Genomic DNA, 21703 nt, shown 5'->3' with positions numbered 1-21703 from the left:
TTTCATAAAATTCAAATAAACATCAAACGAAAGTTCTCAGTTTCACACAATTCGATTTAAAAGAAGTTAAAGTAAAATAGCAGACGATAAAACGCCGAAGGTAAAAATTTACTCTAATTTTTTTTTTTTTTAAAGGAAGAAAGAGAGAAATTAAAAAAAAATAGTTAAAAATTTGAATAATATCATGTATAATTTTAAAAAAATAGCTTTTCATATATTATTAATAAATATTTATTACGCATCATTGAGGGGAAAAAATTCATATAATTAATTCTTCGTAAAATCTTATTTGAAATTTAAGGTTAAAAATAGCTGTGGCAATTCACTGTAACAAAAGTCCATAAACCACATTTGGCGTTATTATCGCTCAAAAAAAAAAAAAAAAAAAAAAAAAAGATGCCAAATTTCAAAACGTGAAAATATGTAAATTCGTGTATATCTTAGAACATTTTGAATAAAAAAGTCTAATTTTTTGCAGATATGTTTAGAAATGCACCTACTTTAAGATGATGATAAGAATTTTATAGCTTATAATTCAAAATTTTTTTCGAAAAATTTATAAAAATTATTTAAAAATATAAATTTAAAAAATAAAACGCAAAAATGGGTAAATTTTATTTGGAATGAACCTTAATTTCGAAATGTGAAAGGAAAAATCAAAAAGGTTCAATAAAAAAAAGAGATATTAATAAATATTTGCCAAATTCAATTAACATGGAGGAGCTAAAATTTTGAGAGCTAATATTTTAAAAACTACTCGTATGATTTTTACAAAACTTGGCATTCTGGCATAATTTGATTCGTAGAATCGAAATATGGCAAAAAATTGGTATGTTATTTCAGAAAAAGTCCGATTTTGTGTCAAAATTCCTATGTTAGATAAGTGCTATATATAAATCTAATATATATCCTAAGTCGCGCTTTCGAGACATGAAAAACGCAGTTTGAATTTTGTCAATCGGCGCAGTAGTCCCTTTTTTTTTTTTTTTTTTTTTTTAGCAGTGTACATGTAAAAATCTAATTTTTGCATGGTCATCTTTTCCCTATTTTTAAATCTATAACTTTTATATCCGGCATATAATGCACACTCGTAAATTTCAGTCTTATTTTTTTTTTTGTATTAAAAGTGCACATTATACACCGAAATAACAGTATAGATACAGATATATAGCCTCATTTCTTTACCTGCATCTTTGTGAGGTTTATTTATTTTTATAGGCCGAGGGATTTGCTTTTTTCACATCTGTGAGTTTAAATGAATTTCGAAACTGAATTTCAGTGCATAACAGTAACAAAAATAGAAAATTACAGAATTAAATTACTTACTTTTGCGATATCTAATTACTTTGAATTTTATTGTGGAAACAGTAAAATACTATTTTAAGTAAGTTCAGTGGCGTAGTTAGGGTGGGACAAGGGAGGACATCTGTCCGCGGGCACAGCATCCAAGAGGCGCCAAACTGATGTGATGAAATTGCAGAATGAAATGTTTTCCGTTCTTGGTACACACAAAGGGGCGCAAAATCTTCAGTTGCCCCGGGCGCTGAAAGCCCTAGCTACGCCTCTGAGTAAGTTTATCCTCTTTAGCAGCCCCAAGGACATTTCTTCCAGTTTCTAGGTCTAGCATCGAGCACTAAGGTTGCTGAACACTAGTAGTTCGACCCAAGTTCGTATGCTGGCAAACGGGCTGGCTGCATGGGTGTTTTCGTGGTTTTGCCCATGCGTAACATGGCTATGAGCCAATTTCCCTTGGAAAGTTGCCCACAAAGGCATCCCTTCCTTTAGGCATATAGCCATCATATGCTTTGCATAATGAATTAAACCAAATTAATCCAATCTCCTAGTTTCCATGAAAAAATTCAATTCCATTATAAATGCTGCTCTTTATTGCAACTCTTTTTATACCTATTATCAGTTTCACTTATGGAAGGAAATTCCTCATCTGAGGGATGGAAGGGCACTTTCTTATTGTCTTAGGAGTTTTAAGATGGGAAAATTTTGTCCATCAGTCAAGTCTGAGAACTTTCATTTTTTTCCATCTGTATACTCTGAATTAGAAGGAAAACAGATTAAAAACTTGAGTTTATGAAAAAGAAGCAGGTGCAATTTTAGCTTGTAAAAATGCTAATCATTTTAGTAATTCGTTATGTAATATATTGTGAATTTCTTTCTAATTTGTTCCAAATTTGTTTTAAATTGAATGATGTTATCTCTTCTATTATTAATGTTATCATTATAATCATTGAGGCTCCTCTTTATATTTTGGAAATACAATAATACCATATGTTATCAATTATAGAATGGACTTTTTAATTTCTCGTATGTAAAAAATCTGATACTAAGATAATCAGTAAATAAAATAAAATTGTAAAATAACTCTTAAACAGATACATTATTGTAATACAAAGCTAAAATCTAATTTCAAATTGGTCTATTATTCATTTCTTTGTGAGTTAATATCCGAATCTGCTTCTTCTTCTATGATGCTGATTTCTGCATCATATTAATTCAAAGTCTGATTCTTCTTGACCTTTATTTATTACCTGATCATATTCAGTGCTCACAAAATATGTTAAACATTACAAATGCCTACATTTTCCCAGAGATTTACAAATATGCCCGTAAATGCTTACAGAATGAAAAATGCACTCATTATATTGTGATTTCTAATCCATCTGCTGTTGGCTAATAATAGCATCACATTCATCTGAAATAGACATAGTAAATTTGTATCTGAATTTTCTTGTTGCATGATTGTGAGTATGTAAAGGAAAGTATCAAAAGTATCCACCTGTCCACACTAATATAATAATGTGGTATGAGAAATTCAGTGGAGGACTTGTTTATATTATGGTAACCATTTGGGGCTGATTTGATGATAATTTATGAAATAATAACATAAAAATTAATTTTGATTTCAGGAAAGAGAAGAGAAATTAATTCAAGGAATTAAAAAGCACTTCACTGAAGTTGAATCGTTTCAGTTATATTTAGAATGATGTATTTCAAGTAAGTTTGTATTTCAGTTTGTTATAATTTTATGAATGCTTTATTACTCTGAATTCTTTTAATATTAATTACAGAGTTATACCTTTAAAACCATTTACAGAAATCTGCATATAAGATGCATATTATAATGGAACCCAAATTTATCATTTTCCAGTTTGATTTTGGGGGAAAAGAAACAAGCACAGAAGCTATTAAACATCATAAATAAGTAAAACTGTAAATTAATAATGTGTATTTTCAGTATGAATGAAATAAAAAAATATACTTTAATCCTCCCCTCCCCCCCCCCGAAAAAAAAAACTATGTGACTCAAATTTGCCCGAGTTGGAATTATAAGCTTTTGAGATTTCAAATGTTTTCACGGTTATGTCATTTCAATTGTTTGCATAAGGGGGAGGTTGTGAAAATCTTGATTAAATTTTTCATAGTATAAGAATGAGAGTTCTGCGACAAGTGGAGCCGAGGACGTGGGCAATGACGTCACAGGTGCAACGTGCAACATCCCACCAGGGGCGTGGCAAACGATATCGCGAGTTGAGTTGTTTTAGGCTGCTGGTTGAGTTGTAGACTTCCTTCTTATAATCTAAATTCAGTTTTCAAAATTGACAACGGAAAATATTTTCTGCATCTTAATTTTGGTGATATGCTGATGCTGCCCTCTGATTTTGAAAAAGTGAATCATATGTTTTAGAAATATATTTTTAAGTCTGGTGTTAAAATTATTCAATGCGCGACTCTGAAAACAATATAAGAGAAAAAAAATAAAAGACTCCCCTTTAATGACAATTCATCACATCAAATGAAAATGAAACTACATAAATGTTTTATTACACAATTTTATTCTGATACTTTTATCCTTTCTAGGTTTCCATGAACATTTAACTTATTTCTTATGTTTCTTGTTCATAATAAAATATTTATTTACTGTCATATTTTTTAATACTAACGTTTTTAATTTGTAATTTTTTATTTAATTTCCACATATTATTTTTTTCATATCTTTTATAATTTTCAACATACCCTGATTTTTAACTTGTACTGACTTTTACACGATATTTATTTGTTACATTACTTAGATGCAATTTGGCACTTTTTTTTAACGTTATAGTGTTCAATATATTCTGAAATTTAACTTCATAACTACGGTTTATTATTTCGTTTAATTTTAAACATAATATGAATTTTTTTTGGTCTATTTTTTAAGCGGTTCTAGTTTTCTATACATTATAGTTTTCTTTCAATAACGTTGGTTTTCATTACTTTGTAGAGATATTAGGTATATTTTTGGATGAGAAATAGCAAACGCCTTCGCCAGGAATCGAACCACGGACGTCAGGAATATTGGCTCAGCGTGCAGAACCATTACACCACTAAGGCCACGCTAGGAAAGTGGGAGAAGTACCTTATAACTTCCATAACTCTCTTATTTTGTTTTTCCATAACTCTCTTATTAGCTAACATATTTTCTTATGAACGAAAGATTGTCAAAAATATGACACAGTATAACTCTTACGAATATACATACTTTTACCAACATACACACATTACCGATCGAAACGAAGAAAGACACAGATATTTTACTCCAATCTACATTAAATTTCAAAAATATTTAAACTTTCATACATTCCCGAATACGAACGAAAACTAAATAGATATTGTTATGTTTGCATATATTAGACAAAATTTTTATGAATGATATTTGAATTAATGCTTAGAACCAATGGCGTAAATAGAAGTCTTGGGCCCCTTTGCAAAAAAATTTTCTTGGGGCCCCCAAAAAACTTTACAGGAAAAAAAAAAAAAAAAAAAAAAAAAAAAAAAAAAAAAAGACGAAAAGGAAAGAAAAGAAATAAAAGGGAAAAAATCTGAAAGGTTTTAAATTTTAACGATCAATCAAAAGGGTTTGTTAAGGGTTTTTACCCTCTCGCTGAGCACGCAATATACCAGTCTGCTGTTGTACTAATTCCTGCTAAACGGTGTTTTTTTTTTTTTTTTTTTTTTTTTTAATTTTATTCGTCTTTTTAGTTTTTCCTTTTAACTTTCATAAATTTCATTGCACTTACGCCACATACAGTTCAACACCAAAATCACAAAATTTTTAAAAGCTGAATAGCAGCATATGCTTAGAACTCTAGATGCAATGTTAAGTGTTGGCATACATTTTTATATTCTTTTTAGTTTTTTCCTAGTTTTTTACATCAGTATCTAGTTTTCTTAGTAAGATGGCTAAAAAATTTTTTTTTCACAATTAAGATTTTATGTGCTGCTTATTTATCAAGTATCACGTTCAATTAACTTGCGCCATATAAAAATCAGTTAAGCTCTACCCTACCCGACGAGACGACTCCTGACCTAAACTGTCCTGTAGGACAACGAACTGGATGATGCCATCCCACAGAAGGAAGAAACCACTATCAGCGCACCACAGCGAAGGGCCGGATGGCGGATCAGATGTGGTAAATTGAACGATAGTCATAAGAAAATGAAAGTTTTTGTTATGAAGACTATTGTGCCTTGTGCAGTAAGTCCTTCGTACGATTAAAAAAAGAAAAATGATTTGGGATGAAAACTATGTCTTGAAGGGAAAATGTAAAAAGCATTCCTATGAAAGTTAGGCATGGTTATTGGAAATTTTGACTTTGAGATTTTTGATTTAAAGAACTAGCATATACACCACAACCAAAGAGAACATGATTTGTGAATAAACATATTTTGACAAAATTTTTATAAAGGAACTAATAGTAAAGAGAAGCTATTTTAACATATCTAGCAAAGTTGCAGAACTCTGATGTTAAAAATTAGAGTAATAATAATAATAAAAATAATTAAAAAAAGTAAAATAGCAAAATCACAATAGAATTAAAAACAGCATATTTGTATAAGCAGGTGAGTTAGGGATCATAAGGGGAGATTTATTGTAAAAGAAAAGTAATTTTAGGTCTCATTCAGTATCAGTATATCAGGAATAAAAACTTGAATGGAGCTACAGAGTTCTCCTCTATGCTTCACTGTAAGTCCGTAATGTATATAAGGATGTACATGGTATTAGAATGGAGACAAATTATATAGGATGCGAAATGTTTTGCAGTTAAAATTCCATTTAATTTATTTTAATTATTTATTTACTATATCGATTTATTACTAATTATATTGGATTGGAATATTTGAATATGAATTAGCTGAATATTTAAGAAAAATATTATGACTGCGAGAATATAAAAAACATTTTTTGAATATTTGCTTTCTTACAGAAAGCAGATGAATTCATTTTTACTTAATGAACATCAATATTTAGTAGCTAATTAATCTGTTCTCTATCGAGCACCTTAGTTCAGTGATCCGTATTAATGTGCCCTTTTTTTTAAAAAAAATAAATGCTTCAAGAATAATTAGAAAAGGACTTAACTCTCTTCTTATCTTTAAATTCTTCGTTAAAAAAACTGCATTTTCAGCTATAATCAGGTGAAATAATTCTCTAACTATAATTCAAAGCATAAAAAATAAGGTACATAAACGGCTTGGAAATGGAGCTAGCATTGAGATTCTCTTTAAGAAATATGGTGAAGCTTACAAAAAGTCTGCGAAGCGAAGTAATTCCGTAGAATATTTTCTAACGCTTTATGATTAAATTGCACGGAATTATACTTTATAAACGACATGAAGATATGATTTAATGTATATGTGTGTGGCTCACTAGCGGCTGAGCGGTAAAGTCGCTGAACCCTGGTAGGTCGATCCAGGGTTCGAATCCTGGTGAACGGGAGGGCTGTATTGGTGTTTTCGTGGTTTCCTCCGTGTTTAACGTGCATATGAGTCAGTTTTTGCTTAGAAAGTTCTCCGAGAAGCATCCTTACCCTTAGGCAAATAGCCGTCGAATGATTTGCTATAATCAAACAAACCAGACAAAACAATAAATATGTAGCTTAACAAACTGCTATATTTTAAGTATACTTATAAAATAGTATATAAATATATATAATTATTAAAAGAAAAGTCGAATCTTAATTGATTGTATATAATTTAAACCCTATGAAGACCTTAATAATTCTTTCTCACACAAGTCGTAACCCAAAAGGAGAACAAGTAAAATTAAACTTCAGATACGTATAATACAAAAAATACAAAATAGAAAAATAAATTATATATTTACGAAACCTAACTAACCATTTATATTGATATTACGAATGGTAATGAACACTGCATAATAAAGATATTTTTCTTTGATATTTTATACCTTGTTCTATATTTTGTTCCGTTTATATATACCTATACGTAGATATATATAATTTAAGGATTCTATATTAACTACTACATATAAAACCCAAAAGTGCATCAATAATGTATTTTTCAGTATTATTTAACTTCTTTCTGAAGAATTTTCTGCAGCTTAATTTGCGTTATTTTATTCATAAGTCTCAAATAAAAACAATTATTGTTTATATGTCATTAGAAAATTAACCAATAAACAGCGACCACAATGTAATTGAAAAACAGTCCTTAGACGTGAAAAGATTGAAAGCCATTTGGTAGACACTATTTTCTCAGATACTCAGCTATTTCGCGTACATGTAACATAGAATTCGAAATGAACAACTCAATATTTACTACAAATTCAATCATGTTACAAATATCTGTCTTTCTACTCCTATGGCTTTAAAAAAAGATGTTATTTGCCTTACAGATTATCATTCAATGATACATTTTCATTGTACAAAATTGCATTCATTCGAAGAATTCAATTTGTATTTTCCCCTGTATAAAACTGAATGTATAGAAGTTAGATGTTTAAAGGACCTCCCACATTTTCTCAAGATCCCGAGCAAGATTATCCCTCCTTTTTAGCGTCTCCCGTGAAAAAAGGGGTTCAAAATTTACGACTTGATCGCATATAGGCTGATTTCGTACGGCCAGCCACATAATATAGTTATTACCAAAAAAAAAAAAAAAAAAAATGCATCAGGATGAGTCCAGCTAATATAATTTCATGAATTCCACACTTAATAGTGGATAATATTGTCAAAGCTGACGAATTTCTTGAAAATTTAAGTAATGAAAAGGAAAAAAGACAATGGGCACTCTTAAAGGAGAAAGAACACAAATCGAACCCCGCTTTGTTCCCAAAGTCAGAGAAGAAACGCTTTTTAAAACCTGTGGATGGTTCATTGTGATGAAAAGAGGTATTTGTAAAATATAAAATTTATTAAATATAACATAATGACACTTCGACGAGAAAACCGAACTGCTGCATCATTTCGCCACTCTACGAATAAAGATTTCAGTTTCTATTTTTGTAATTTTTTATGAACTGCTAATGTACGACAGTCAATTATTAATATGAATTGCTAATGTACGACAGTCACTTATATAATATTAAAACTGATACTGTGCTGCGGTACTAATAATTAATTTAAAACGGAAAGTTCGTGCGTTGTTAAAAAATTTTACTTTTTGACAAAACAAGAAACTTTAATTTCAATACTAACAAATTAATAAATTGGAATTCCAACATATCCAAAAAAGTAATTAACAATACAATAATAAATCAAATACAACGAATTAAAAATATCTGCACAGATACAATAGATCTACAACGCGAAATTTTGCTTCTTATTAAAATTTTCAAAAATAATCTAATACCCAATCAATTTATTAACCATTGCCTTAAAAGAGCAGGCGTTAAATACTCACTCTAAATCATTTAACTGATAGGGATATGATAATTTGTTCCTAAACCTGAGAAGGCGGTATAAGTTGGATGACTATCAGTGGAAGGATTTGTATATAATGTAATTACTCAGTTGCATATTTTGTAAAAAGCTAATTGTCTTCAGACTTATGCTGTTACTTAAAAAATGGGCATATTTCATAATCTTTAGTCTGTCAAATAGCTCTTTGACAGTGAAAATTCCTTTTTTCCTTTCTTAAACTCTTTATCGTTTCGACACAATTAGCCAGAAATTAATTAATTTCCATTCACTAGTATTTTCAAAATAATTTTAACAGAAGGTTTCACTCAGATAAGAACTCCACAGAATACATCCCTCAAGAATTCCGAGTCCCACCCACTACCATAAATTACTTCACCCAAGTCTTACCGACTGATATTATTCCAAGCCCCCGCTGCCGCTAAGAATTTTTCGGAAACACTACACTTCTGAGTCAGACGCGAAGAGAACATCACCTTGTCCACTCCCCACTAGAATTTTAGAAAATTAATTAATACCTTTTCTGGCCCTTATATCTTCATGTACATTCACTTTTCTTTTAATGTTTTCTATTTTTATATTATTTTTGATTTGGTTTTGCAAAGTTTGCATTATTTATCTTATATTTTGTAATTTTCTAATGTTTATTTCAACTACTTTGAACTCTATTTCATAATGACAATTTCCAATGTTTAATTTTTACAAATAATATTGAACTCAAATGCATAAACACGAGGGTGTCGGGGAACGGTTACTCGAGCTTTATAGAAATTTACTGCAGAAATTGCTTTTCACTCAAAATTGAAATGGCTAAAATGCTTAATAGGAATAAGTTCTTTGAATATCAGCATTGGCTCATAATCCCTTCTATTCACGGAAATATTTAGCCTGACTTGAATTGCCGATTTGGCTTAACCTTATTGCTCGAGTAAAGACGAAACACCTTCGTATTTATTTATTAATTATTGTTCATTGAACGGGAGTTGATTTGTTCCCCTTGAAAAGTCAACTAATTTCCGATCAATGGCAATGATTGCATGCATTTACTTTAATTCTTGCCTTTAATTTATTCCTTTTTACAATTTAAATTTTATTATTCATGATTTAATTCCAGTCCCCGTTAAAACATTTTTAACATTTTACTTTCAAGTTACTTCAAAACATCTTTCAAAATATAACTTACTAGTATGGATTCACTCTTTTAAGATAATCCTACTATAATTAAACTTAGGAGATAATATAATCAATTAATCAATATTTTTTAGTAAATAAATTATTATACAATATATATATATATATATATACATGCAATACAATATATGTATATATATATATATAATTGAAATTATGCAAGTTATATGTTGTGGGGTAGACAAATGTTGTGGGAATTCTACATGTCCCGATTTTGTTATAGTTTTAGGAATAGTTGACATGGTATTCTTCATAGTGTTCGTCTAACTGGAAGGTTCCGTGTTATGTACTAAAGTTTTATCACTAATCAAAAATGCAGGTTTTGAGCCGATCAGTTGAAACAGTTTGATTGTTACCGTGCACGGAGATGATGAAAGTTCATGTCACTCAAGGACAGGATGAGGACATGAGTATGGTTGTTAAAGAGGAGGCCTGACTGAGTCAATTCTCAAATAAACATGAGAACACAATTTTAAGGATGGATGAATGTGAACAGGTTTTGAACAATGTTTTGATGTTGCAATGGGAATCAGAGATTGCATTAAAACAACAGCTGCATAAAATTTATTTTAAATTTAAAAAAATTAAAATTACAGTACATTTTACAGTTCTGGAACTTTCCACAGACGTACTCATACAGCTCTTCTCAGTACAGCACGGCTAAATCAGCAGTCACTATTTCAAACTACTAAGATCTTTAAACACAACATAATACAAAGAAACATACCAATATTTTTTTTTTTTTTTTTTTTTTTCATATTTCGATTTTACGACTCAAATTACGCCAAACTACCAAGTTTTGTAAAAATCCCACGAGTCGTTTTTAAAAAATTAGCTCTCAAAATTTTAGTTTCTCAATGTAAATTGAGTTTGGTACATTTTTATAAATCTCTCTTTTTTAATTAAACTTATTTGATTCTTCGTTTCACATTTCGAAATTCAGGTTCATTCCAAATAAAATTTACCAAGTTTTTATGATTTATTTTTAAATAATTTTTATAAATTTTTCACAAAAAAATTGAATTATATTCTATAAAATTTTTATCATCTTTTTAAAGTAGACGTATTTCTAAGCATATCTGCAAAAACCTACAGTTTTTTATTCAAAATTTCCGAAGATATACGTGAATTTAAATATTTTCGCGTTTTGAAATTCGGCATATTTGTTGGAAGCGATAAAACTTTACTTTGCTAACATTATTTGGAAGTAGGAAAGGTGAGACCTTTTTCCTCTTATGCGCAATGCAAAAAGGTAGGAACGAGGTGCCTTTTTTTCCGCTTCGGCATAATGGAAGGGAAAGGAAAATTCGTTGCCATATATTAATAAGTTCGCTAAGTGAATTATTCTTGGTACAAACTGAAAAAATTGCCTCAACATAAATTTTTGAATTTCTCGTAAATTTCGCACCAAATTTTACAAAATTTAATATCTAGGCATAATTTGAGTCGCAAAATCGCAATATGGAAAAAATAAGTATGTTATTTCAGAAAAGTCCGATTTTGTGTCAAAATACCTATATTAGAACAATGCTGTATATAAATCTAATATATATCCTAAGTCGCGCTTTCGAGACATTAAAACGCAATTTGAATTTTGTCAATCGGCCCAGTAGAGCGGGAGATATAGAAATGTCCTATTTTTTATTTCCAAGCATGAAACGATGGCATAGCAGGAGTAATTACATCTTGGGGAGGGAGATATAAACAATATAACATATACAGATTGTTATGCCACCAGACAACATTCGCAGAGGTACGGATATACGTTGGATAATTTATACGATTTATATGACATATGAAGAGTACGAGCTAAATGCTGCAGTAACATCTTTAGGATAGAAAACCCTAATGACTATACAATTTAACTGTCGCACCTTAATCTAATCAGGGACGTTTCTAGCGGGGGTGCAGTACTATATGTCTACGAGAACAGCTGCCGCCACAGTGTCTGGCGGGTGGCGGTCACTATAGCCAAATAACGTAATGTAAAGAAGGAAAGGCTCCATAGACGTAATGTAAACCAGTTTGTCTTCTACGCCACTAGAAAGAAGAGGGAAAATTCGCTAAGGAATTTGGCGACGGAACCTGTTGGCGAGAATTTCCCCCTCTGTGATGTACAGGAAACTGAGGAACAAGAGTTAAGATGAATAAGAAAATTAGGTGAAGTTTCACGTTTACTGGCTGTTGAACTTGCATTATCCATATCGCAAGTTTGATGTCTGATTTAATATCCGTCAATATGGAAGGGGGGAAATAGAGTCACACAGTTTTAAACCCTTGTTAACGTTACCGTCGAACCTGTTCGAACTTCGACATCAGCTTCGAGTTTTGGTGCTTTTGGGGCGATAGATACTTCACGCATGCGCAGCTGTTTCCCTTTTCGTTCGAAGGGAGCCACTCCTGCTGCTGCGAAGTTTTCCTTCTTAACAATACATAGTTTTTGCTATAGCAACAGGGCTAGTATATTTGAAATAGGGGCGAACCAAGGGTTGGCAATTCATTTTTAAATGCGTCAAGATGACAAACTGAAGAATAAATATTCAAGACACCCCTACCGGAAATGGGTCAAGTCTCCTTTATATGGCAACAGACAACTGCAGACTAACTGGCGAGAGCTTTTGTTATCGTAGACAGACTGTACACGACGGCGGCGAAAATCAGGGGCGGCTGGACTCTCGCGATACCACGACTAAATATTTTAAACTCATTGTAATTGCTTGTCATATGTAAGTACTTATTAAGTATGAAATAAAATTTTTATTTAATCACTGATAATCATTTTTTTTTTTTTTTTAATTTTGGGGCGGCAATCCTAAGAAAGTACGCACTCAGCCAATGACCTAGGAACGGCTCTGAACCTATATATATATATATATATACGTTTCAGTTTCCCTCTCCAGCTGAAATACTTCTTCTGTCTTATAAAATGCATGAAACATTGTTTAAAAAGTATTATATTTAAAAGAAATGTTGAAGAAAGCAAAAATAACAACTTTTAAAGCTTTCGTTGCCTTTAACGTTAAAAAACATTCGAAGCTAAAGGCTTTTGTGAATAGGTATAAATTTTCTACTCAATTCTGAGCAGTTGCATGAGAAATAATTAAAAGCTTTATGTACGTAATTTTGAACTTAAAAATTCAAAGATTTTGCAAAGGTTGTTGTTTAAATGGCAAATTAACACGAACCTTAAAGGCCAACTATTTTATCGATTAAAATATATATATAGAAATAAATAAGATTGGACGATAAGAGAGGAAAGATAATTTCTAATGAAATAAACAACGTTCCTTCTCTAAACCGAACCATTTCGCTGCAGCTGAGAAATCTGATATTAAGCAGAAATAAGTACCGTCAGTTGATTGATCACACGTGCAGCAATGCCGAAGAGCTGCTGAAATTCAAAGCTAAACATTGTTTAAAAACGTGAGAAGTGACGAAGCGGTGAGGTTTTGGACATAGCGAGTAGTATAATCTTACGAATAAGCAATATAATCTTAAGTAATATAATCTTACGAATAAGCAGTATAAGCTTAAAGAAAGTAATATAATCTTACGAACTTAATATTACTTCTTTGGATAGTCATACTATTATTTTGTAATCATATTGCAAATACAGATATGGAAATTTTTAAATAACCCAGAAGAACAAGTTTTTGCTAAAATGATGTGAATCCCCGATATATTTTGAGCACTGAGAAAGATACGATTTTTACAACCTGGACAGATTATAAATAAAAAGATTCTCTCTTCTATTTGCATGCACGTTTGGTTACATTTTATTTTTTAATTTAAGCAAGCGCACAATTGTGCACTATATATCTTTATTGAAAGAAGCCGATAACAGAAACGAGACCTTTGGATATCTAGGTGACAGAAGATAATCACGTGTTGAAAACATTGTTCCCGAGATAGAAGCGAAGCATCAACTCGTCAATCAAGATGGCTGCCGAAGAATTCAAAGTTATATTAGTTGGTGAAAGTGGTGAGTTCATATACGCCAATAATTTAATAATTGTTTGCGATTACCCTTTCAATCTCCGTAAATTGTTTTCAATTTTATATTTAACGACACGCATGTGAATAGCGTTTATTTGAAAAAACAAGTGATTAGTTTCGCAGCTTTTTGCATAAACAATCCGATAAACGTTGCCCCAAATTCCGATATTATTTTTGCGCTTTAATTTTTAAAATGCGACTTTCTTTTTTGATATTATTTGAAAAAACAAGTGATTAATTTTGCACTTTTTTGCATAAATAATCTGATAAACGTTGCCCCAAATTCCGATTTTAATTTTTAAAATGCGACTTCCTTTTTTGATATTTCACGACAGTTCAGGCTATAAAAAAGGTGGTATATTTAATTTAATTTTTTATATTGTTGTCGTTGTAGTTTCGTTAGACAAATAGAATGAAAAAAATAAAATTATATTAAATGAATATATAAATGTGTTCAAAAGTTAGCCAAGTATAGATATCATTACAAGCAAAGCTCATTTATACATAATTAAGTAAGTATTCAACGATAAAGTGCAAAAAATTTAGCATTCAAAATTTAAAGAAAATTTCGCAAAGTTCTTTAAGATTAACATTGATAGTCATTCATTCAGATAATTATGAAATATTTAAATTTTAATACAATTTCTTTCAGCTGCTAAGATATACTAACAGTGCTTTTAATAGTGCTAACCTCGTATTCACAGGAAACATCAAAACAGCATATTATAGTTTAGTTTTGTTTGAAAATTCGAAAGAAATTTCATTACAAGATAATATTATTTGACAAACGGAATATGCTTTAAATGTCCGAACCTCATGTTAAAACTATTTAACGGAAATATAAAACTCAGTATTTATTACAGCTAGCAAATTTATATACTTTAAATCACAGGGCAAGAAAACAATATAACTAATAAGAATTAAATTTAAATTCCTAGATTGAGAAAACAAAAATAAAAATAAAGAGAGCAACAGTGGTTAATAAAAACTAATGTGTATGACCAGCTATTTTGTTTCGAAACCATGTTTTCGAAATTTCAAATTTAGAGTGCAAATGTTTTTAACAGTATTTTAATCCAATTACCTTTCGGGGAATATTTCGATTTTAAAATCCCAACTTTAATTTTTCAGTCCTATTCCCTTTCCAAAAATATCACTACTTGATTATGTATTCTATGTTCAATCCACTGCTTTACTTACTTGTACGAAGTAAAGGAAGCTTTATAATCTTGTAAAATTTCGGGTGTCTAATTTTAGCTAAAATATACATTTTGACTACTATTTTACTTGATATCTGTACGGGTGGACAGAATAAAGGACTCTTTCAACCCAAACGGATTGTAAAATGGATTTAAAGTGGATTCAAAAGGGATTTTTTTTTTGTGACATCTGAGCGTTCATGTGTATGTATGAATGTATATGTAAGCATCTCGCACAACTCAAAAACGAATAGTTGAAACTTTGAAATTTTTTATATGGGACTGTTATAACATCTAATTGTGCATCTCTCTTTTTCGTTGTAATCGGCCGCACCCAAAGGTATATAAGTATATATAGAGAGAGTATACATATATATTTCTACTCTGTTACCCGAATCTTTGAGTTCAGTATTGTTTATTTTTTCAGTAAATTTCTTTCGAATTCTTATATGTTGGTAAATTGTGCTTTTTTTGCTTTAAAAATGACTATGTTATTCTTATGTTCCGGTTAGTATTTTTATGCCTTTTCAATCGGCATGCATTAGTGGTAGGATTACCAACAGTTTAAAAGTTCTTTAAGTGTGCTAAGCCTGACTTGTGTGCCATTTGTTTCCATTTGAAGTACTTAGTACAACAATGAATTAAGTACAATTGGTGCACCAACTTCAATGCCTTTTTGTACAATAAGGCGGAACGTTAACTTTCAATTTTATTAAATAATCTTCCCGCTATTAACTAATAATCTTCCCGCTGGCGGAATCGCTTGTTTTTGTGTAAAAACTCATTTTAATTGTGAAAATTGCTTTTTTTTAACTGTATTTGGTATTTTAGATTTTTCTGTATTTTACAATTTTTTAATGAACTCGTTTTGAGATTTTATGTATTTTTGACTTTTTGCGAAGTGAGAACTGAATTGTTTGAATGGGAAATATATCTGTAATGAAATTCGTGGAAATAAGTTTAAATGAAGTGTAACGAAAAATGTGTATAATTTAATAGGCCGAACAAGGAAGTCGTGTCGTGCCCACATCAGATCTCTTTAATTTCTTTTACCCTCCTCCCCAAAAAAAAATCGAAATTTTATTTAAGGTTTTTAAAACTAAAATGCATTTTCATTCACGAAAATGTTAAATCTTCTTTTATCCACTGTCACATAATAAAGTATTTAGAGAACAGGATCAAAATATTTTATACTGAACAATCGATGCTCCAAAAAAGTATGTAACAAAGTTCTCTTAATATAATAAAATTGATACTAGTTTTCTTAAGATCATTACGCAATTTAAAAACAAATTTGTGTACTTTTCGTGGTTTAAGATGTACATCTGAGCTGCAACAACCACATATCCCATAGAGAAAATATGCCATCGGTAGATTAGTTCCTTTTCAAACGAGAATACTATTGCTTCGACAATGTTGGACTTGTTATGTAACGCTTCTCGTTTAATCCAGGTAATAATGTGATGTGAATCACACTGTTTAAGTGCCTTAACCTATTGGTAAACAGAACTAAACGCAGTTGCTCTGTGCTTCATGTGTCCATTTCATTTGCTGAGCTTTGCGTGAAAAAGGGAATAAAACATAAACTGCAGGCTCTAGAGTCATTATGCTTTTTCTTGAAGCAAGAGATGTGAAAAATGTGCAGTGCCGTCGCCGGGACTCGAACCCTGGCCCTCTCGACTACGCGTCGAATGTGCTTCCAGTTACACAACGAGAGAATGAGGAAAGAAAGAAAAAATATTTTATATGCTCACTTTTTTAAAGGGCGTCCGGGAATGGGGGGATTCAAACGCCAAATCCTGGTGCTGACGAATTATCGTCTGCCACCTTTTGTTCGGGCGCCACTGTAGCTGTATTAATTTTTTTTTTTTTTTTTTTTTTTTGCTGGAGACGTAAAAAGTGTGCAATGCCCTCGCCGGGATTCGAACTCTGGAACTCCGAATACATGTCGAGTATGCTTCAAATTACACCACAAATGCGTGCTAAGAGAGGGAGAAAATACTCTATATACTCCTCCTTTTAAAGGGGGGGATTAGAGGACCCAATCGCCAAATGCTGGGGATGACGAATAATCATCCACCACTTCTTGTTCTGGCTCCATTTTTAGAGTCATTAGGTGATTTTGAAGCTAGAAGTATGAAAAGTATGCAGTGTCCTCACCGTCACTCGAATCCTGTCCCTTTCGAATACGCGTTAAGTGTGCTTCCAGTTATACCACGAAGGAGTGCGGAAAGAAGGGAGAAATACCTTATAAGGTGTTGCATCCAACATTCAGTGCATATATAATCTATTTACAATAGAAACGTTTTTCATCTTGCGGCTACAAAATGATCGGTCAAATACCGATGTCTTGCCGTATTTCGTCGTCTTATAGTCAAAAACAAGAAGGCTGCGCTCATAAGGAATTGTCACCAACTGACGGTCAGGAACTGGTCATCTCAATACTCTATATTTGCCAAGAAACTGATTCCAGTACGCATGGACTATAGTGTGGATTTAGCTGCTTTGCAGCTTCTCAGATTCTGGCAGGCCTATTCTATCCAGCAAACTGTTCCCCCATTTAAAGAATACGAAAAACCGATTTCTCTGGTACATCGTTAATAATATTTCACACACACACACACCATCACACACACACACAATATATATATATATATATATATATATATATATATATATATATATATTAAATTAATCTGCTTGTACACAGGAAATATCATTAGACATTCAACACTTTGTATTGAGATTTGAGTGCAATTAATTTCCTACACGAAGATTAGTATGTTTTATTTATATATTACCTTTAATATTTATCTCTTCTATACACTTTATTTAACATCCATATTTATTTCTACATACTGCAGAGGAAATAATTAATTTTGGAGGGCATTATAAAAGAAAAATGATTTTACCAATACTTACCATTGTTGAATAATGAGTATAAGATTACACTAAATATCTCAAATTACATTATTAAAAAAATTTCTTTGAAAATAAATAAATAAAAAAAAATCTACTCATTTCTAGTAAGAATTCCAAAGAGTCACTTTTAAAAGTGATTCTTTGGAATAATTTTAAAAGGAATTCTTTGGAACTAAAGTTCTTTAAAACTTAACTTTAGTTTATCAGATAACTCTAAAATGATTAACAACTTTCATTATGAAAGTTGTTTATTACGTACGATTACTTCAATAATTTTTATGCTGAAGCAATTGCAATAAAATTCTTCATTTAAAAACAATTTTTTTTTAATCTTTGAATGGCGGTATATAAAATAATTTAAATTGTGGTAAAATTTTGACTGAACTGTAACTTATGGACCCTAAGAACACAAAATTGAGATTTAAAAAAATCTAGAGCGAAATTCTGATTTTTGAGTGCCAGTATATATTTTATACCGGTGCCCCTATAAAACATTTTTTTCCAGGTAGCTGCTAATTGTTAATTTTTGTTTTAATTGTTAAATTAATATTTATGTAATATTAATGTTAATTAAATTAATGTTAATTGTTAAATTAATTTTGCGTGCTTTTGATGTGCGTCTGTAGACATGGGTGATTGAATATAGTTATGTTATTTTGAAGACAAACACTTTTAAATTTCAGTAGAAATTTAAAATTTAAAAAATAAAATTCATGTTTTTACGCACTTTGATGATGCAACCCAGCTGAACATACTTATATAAAATGTGGGTAAAAAGCTTTTGAACTTGATTTTAAATTCAGTATTATTATTTTATAAAAAAAAAAAAAAAGTTATCAAATATAACACTGTATGAGTAAATCGTATCATGCTGTAACTGAACTAGTATAATATTACAAGGAGATGTAACTCAGCCGAAAAATAAAAAAAATTGAAAAATGAAAGAGCTGAGAAAGTATGTTGCATTGTTGAAGTTATATTTTATACTTTATATCATGGGTGTCTAAAGTGCGGCCCAAATGTCTTTAAAATGTGGCCCAAACGCAAATTATGAAAGTGTTTAAACTTGCACATTTTTATTTAAAAAATAAATGCTTAAATTTGACTCATATGTAATCGATTCGTTGGCATTTATTTTAAAATAAAAATTTAAATAAAAACATCTTAGTATGTCATGATGTATTAACTGCAAAGTGACATTCAACTAAGAGGAAAATTTGAAAATGTTTCTTTACTGGAGTTTTATAAAAGAATACCTACCCTGCAACAAATATCCTAATTTCACAATCATGCTTTATTAATGTCTTCAGCTTTTGGCAGTACCTATATTTGTGAATAATTATTTTCAAGACTGAAGCATACACACACACACACACACACAAAAAAAGGGGGGGACAAAGATCATTGGCAAACATCTTGAGAATGCATTAAGAATTAACACCTCGTCTATTGAACTCGATATCGATTTGTTTGTTCAAGAAAAACGAATTCATCCATCTCATTAATTTGAATTTATTTCATCTTTATAAATCCAAACTAAATGAAACGAAATTTTTACAAATTAATAATAAATATGTACCTATACATATCTAATTCAAGTTAAAAAAATTAATAATTAAAAGAAATTAACTAACTTATTTCAATAAAACAACATAGAGCTAATTTTTATTTTAATTTGTTAAAAAATATTGCATGTGTGGTCTCGGAAACCTTATTTCTTTGAATGCGGTGCCGCAATTTTTTTTTTTTTTTTTTTTTTTTTTATTTTTATTTTGGCGATGCGGTCCTAAAACGGTCATAGTTTAGATACTCATGCTTTAGATAATATGTAAAAAAACCATGCTTCATGCTATGATACCGTGAATCGCCCCCTCCCCACGCACACGCACTTAAGGCAAACATGGAGGTAGGAAAGGGAGGAGGGGCTATTCCGCGCTAGAAGTGAAGCACTGCTTTGAAGCTTGGGTCACCAGACGGGGTGTTCTTTGTTTACATTCAGAAGCTCGCTTGACAAGATTCTGATAGTATTTCGACACACGACAGTTCCATAGAAATCGAAAAAGGGACACTCTCGCATGAAAGAAACATTCATAGTGTGATGGATAATAGCAATTTCTATAGTTTACTGACATTTACGCAAAAATCACATCTTGGTTATTTTTCGATAACTAACAACAGCGATTTTGATTATGAATTTGTTTTATAAAATTCTAAGCTGTTGCACTACAAAAATATAGATTTTAAGAAAATTGCTAAAAGAGATCTGCCAAAATTTATTTTCTAGAAGATTTGAAAAGTTTGAAACTTGATGGCTAAATGTAAATATAATATTATGTATGTTAAAATATTTGTAATTAGGCACATAGGTCAGATTAAGTTTTTATTAAATAGAGTAACGCATGCAAGGGCTATCTGCCTAAAGAGAGAGATGCCATTGTGGAGGAATTTTGAAGAAAAACTGACCTTTGAGTGGGTATTAAAAATAATACTTATAATTTTCATTCAAATTATATTCATATATATTTTTTATGTAAAACTTTCGGGTGTATGCTAAATTAGTGTAAATTACTTTACACGAAAAATATAGTGAATGCGCAGAAATTAAAGATTTGCACATGCCGGAAATAATAAGTAGGAAATATGTACGGGTATTTATGCATGTGCTTGCAAAAAGCATGTATCTCCCTTTGACAAAATACTTAAATATTCATTAAATTATTTATAAATGTATTTGAAATGAAGAATTTATTCACTTATAAACAACTGTGAAAGTACTGTGAAGAAATCTAATGATTAAATGTATCTAATTTATAATGATTATAAATGTTATCTAACTATATAATAACCTTAATATTGAATTGTAAACATAAATTGAAATCCTGTTGACAAATACGTTATAAAACTATTTAAGCAAGAATTGTTCGTATTGGAAAGCAATCTGTTAAAAGGTATTGTAAAGCAAATGCTATAAGATGCGCACTTAACGTAATAAAGAGTTTTGGAATATGTATTGTTGAAATGAAGGGTAAAAAAAATCTGATAAGTATAATTAAAAGAATTATTCCCTTTACATTTTTTAATAACTCAGTTACAAGTTTTAAATAATACTTAAAAAAAAAAAAAAAAAAAAAAAAAAAAAAAAAAAAACCCTTATTTTATTCCCTTTCAGAAATGTTCAGAGAAAGTCAAATACTATTTAATATCTATTTAATTATTAGGAATTAGCGAAATACTTATTTAAAGTATTTCGCTAATTCCTAATAATTCTCTAATTTAAAATGAACCGAATAGAGCATTAATTATAAATTGATTTACATTTTTCGATTTAAAAGAAGCCAAAAAATCATGTCATATTTAAGAAAGTATTTTAGGAAGAAGCTCTATAAATAGAAAAGAAATAATGCATAATTTTAATATTAATAATACAATAAACTTTGATCTTAATTTTTGTACCTTAACCGAATAAAATCGAATTACCTTAATTTTTTTTTCTAATGTAATTAACGAAAACTTGTGAAAATATTTAATTCAAATTAAACCATTCTGAGAAAACTGTTCTGTGAAAAGTATGGCATTTAATTCCGTTCAGAATGAAACGTTGTTTAAAAATATGTTGTTTTCACATACTTAGGACTCTGAAGTGTTGTAGAAAAAGAAAATATATACATTTATATGTATATT

At 30.3% G+C, this 21703-nt stretch overlaps 1 protein-coding gene across 4 annotated transcripts in view; it reads left to right on the top strand.

Annotated features, from left to right (window-relative positions):
• The first annotated feature begins 13278 nt into the window (after positions 1-13278).
• The window catches only part of LOC146998124 (ras-related protein Rab-13-like), a 93385-nt gene continuing 84960 nt past the window's right edge, over positions 13279-21703 (top strand). Inside the window, exon 1 of one of the 4 annotated variants that reach the window (XM_085813451.1) lies at positions 13279-13887. In XM_085813451.1, the coding sequence (XP_085669577.1) occupies positions 13845-13887 (43 nt within the window). In that variant the 5' untranslated portion in view covers positions 13279-13844. The remainder of the gene's footprint in view (positions 13888-21703) is intronic. The other 3 variants (XM_085813450.1, XM_085813449.1, XM_085813448.1) reach the window with 3 other exon arrangements.

This window comes from Stegodyphus dumicola, chromosome 3 (genome assembly GCF_044657685.1).
Source record: "Stegodyphus dumicola isolate Sdum_Otavi_A_Nest chromosome 3, ASM4465768v1".
NCBI lineage: Eukaryota > Metazoa > Arthropoda > Arachnida > Araneae > Eresidae > Stegodyphus > Stegodyphus dumicola.
This window is presented reverse-complemented; position numbering and strand designations above follow the sequence as displayed.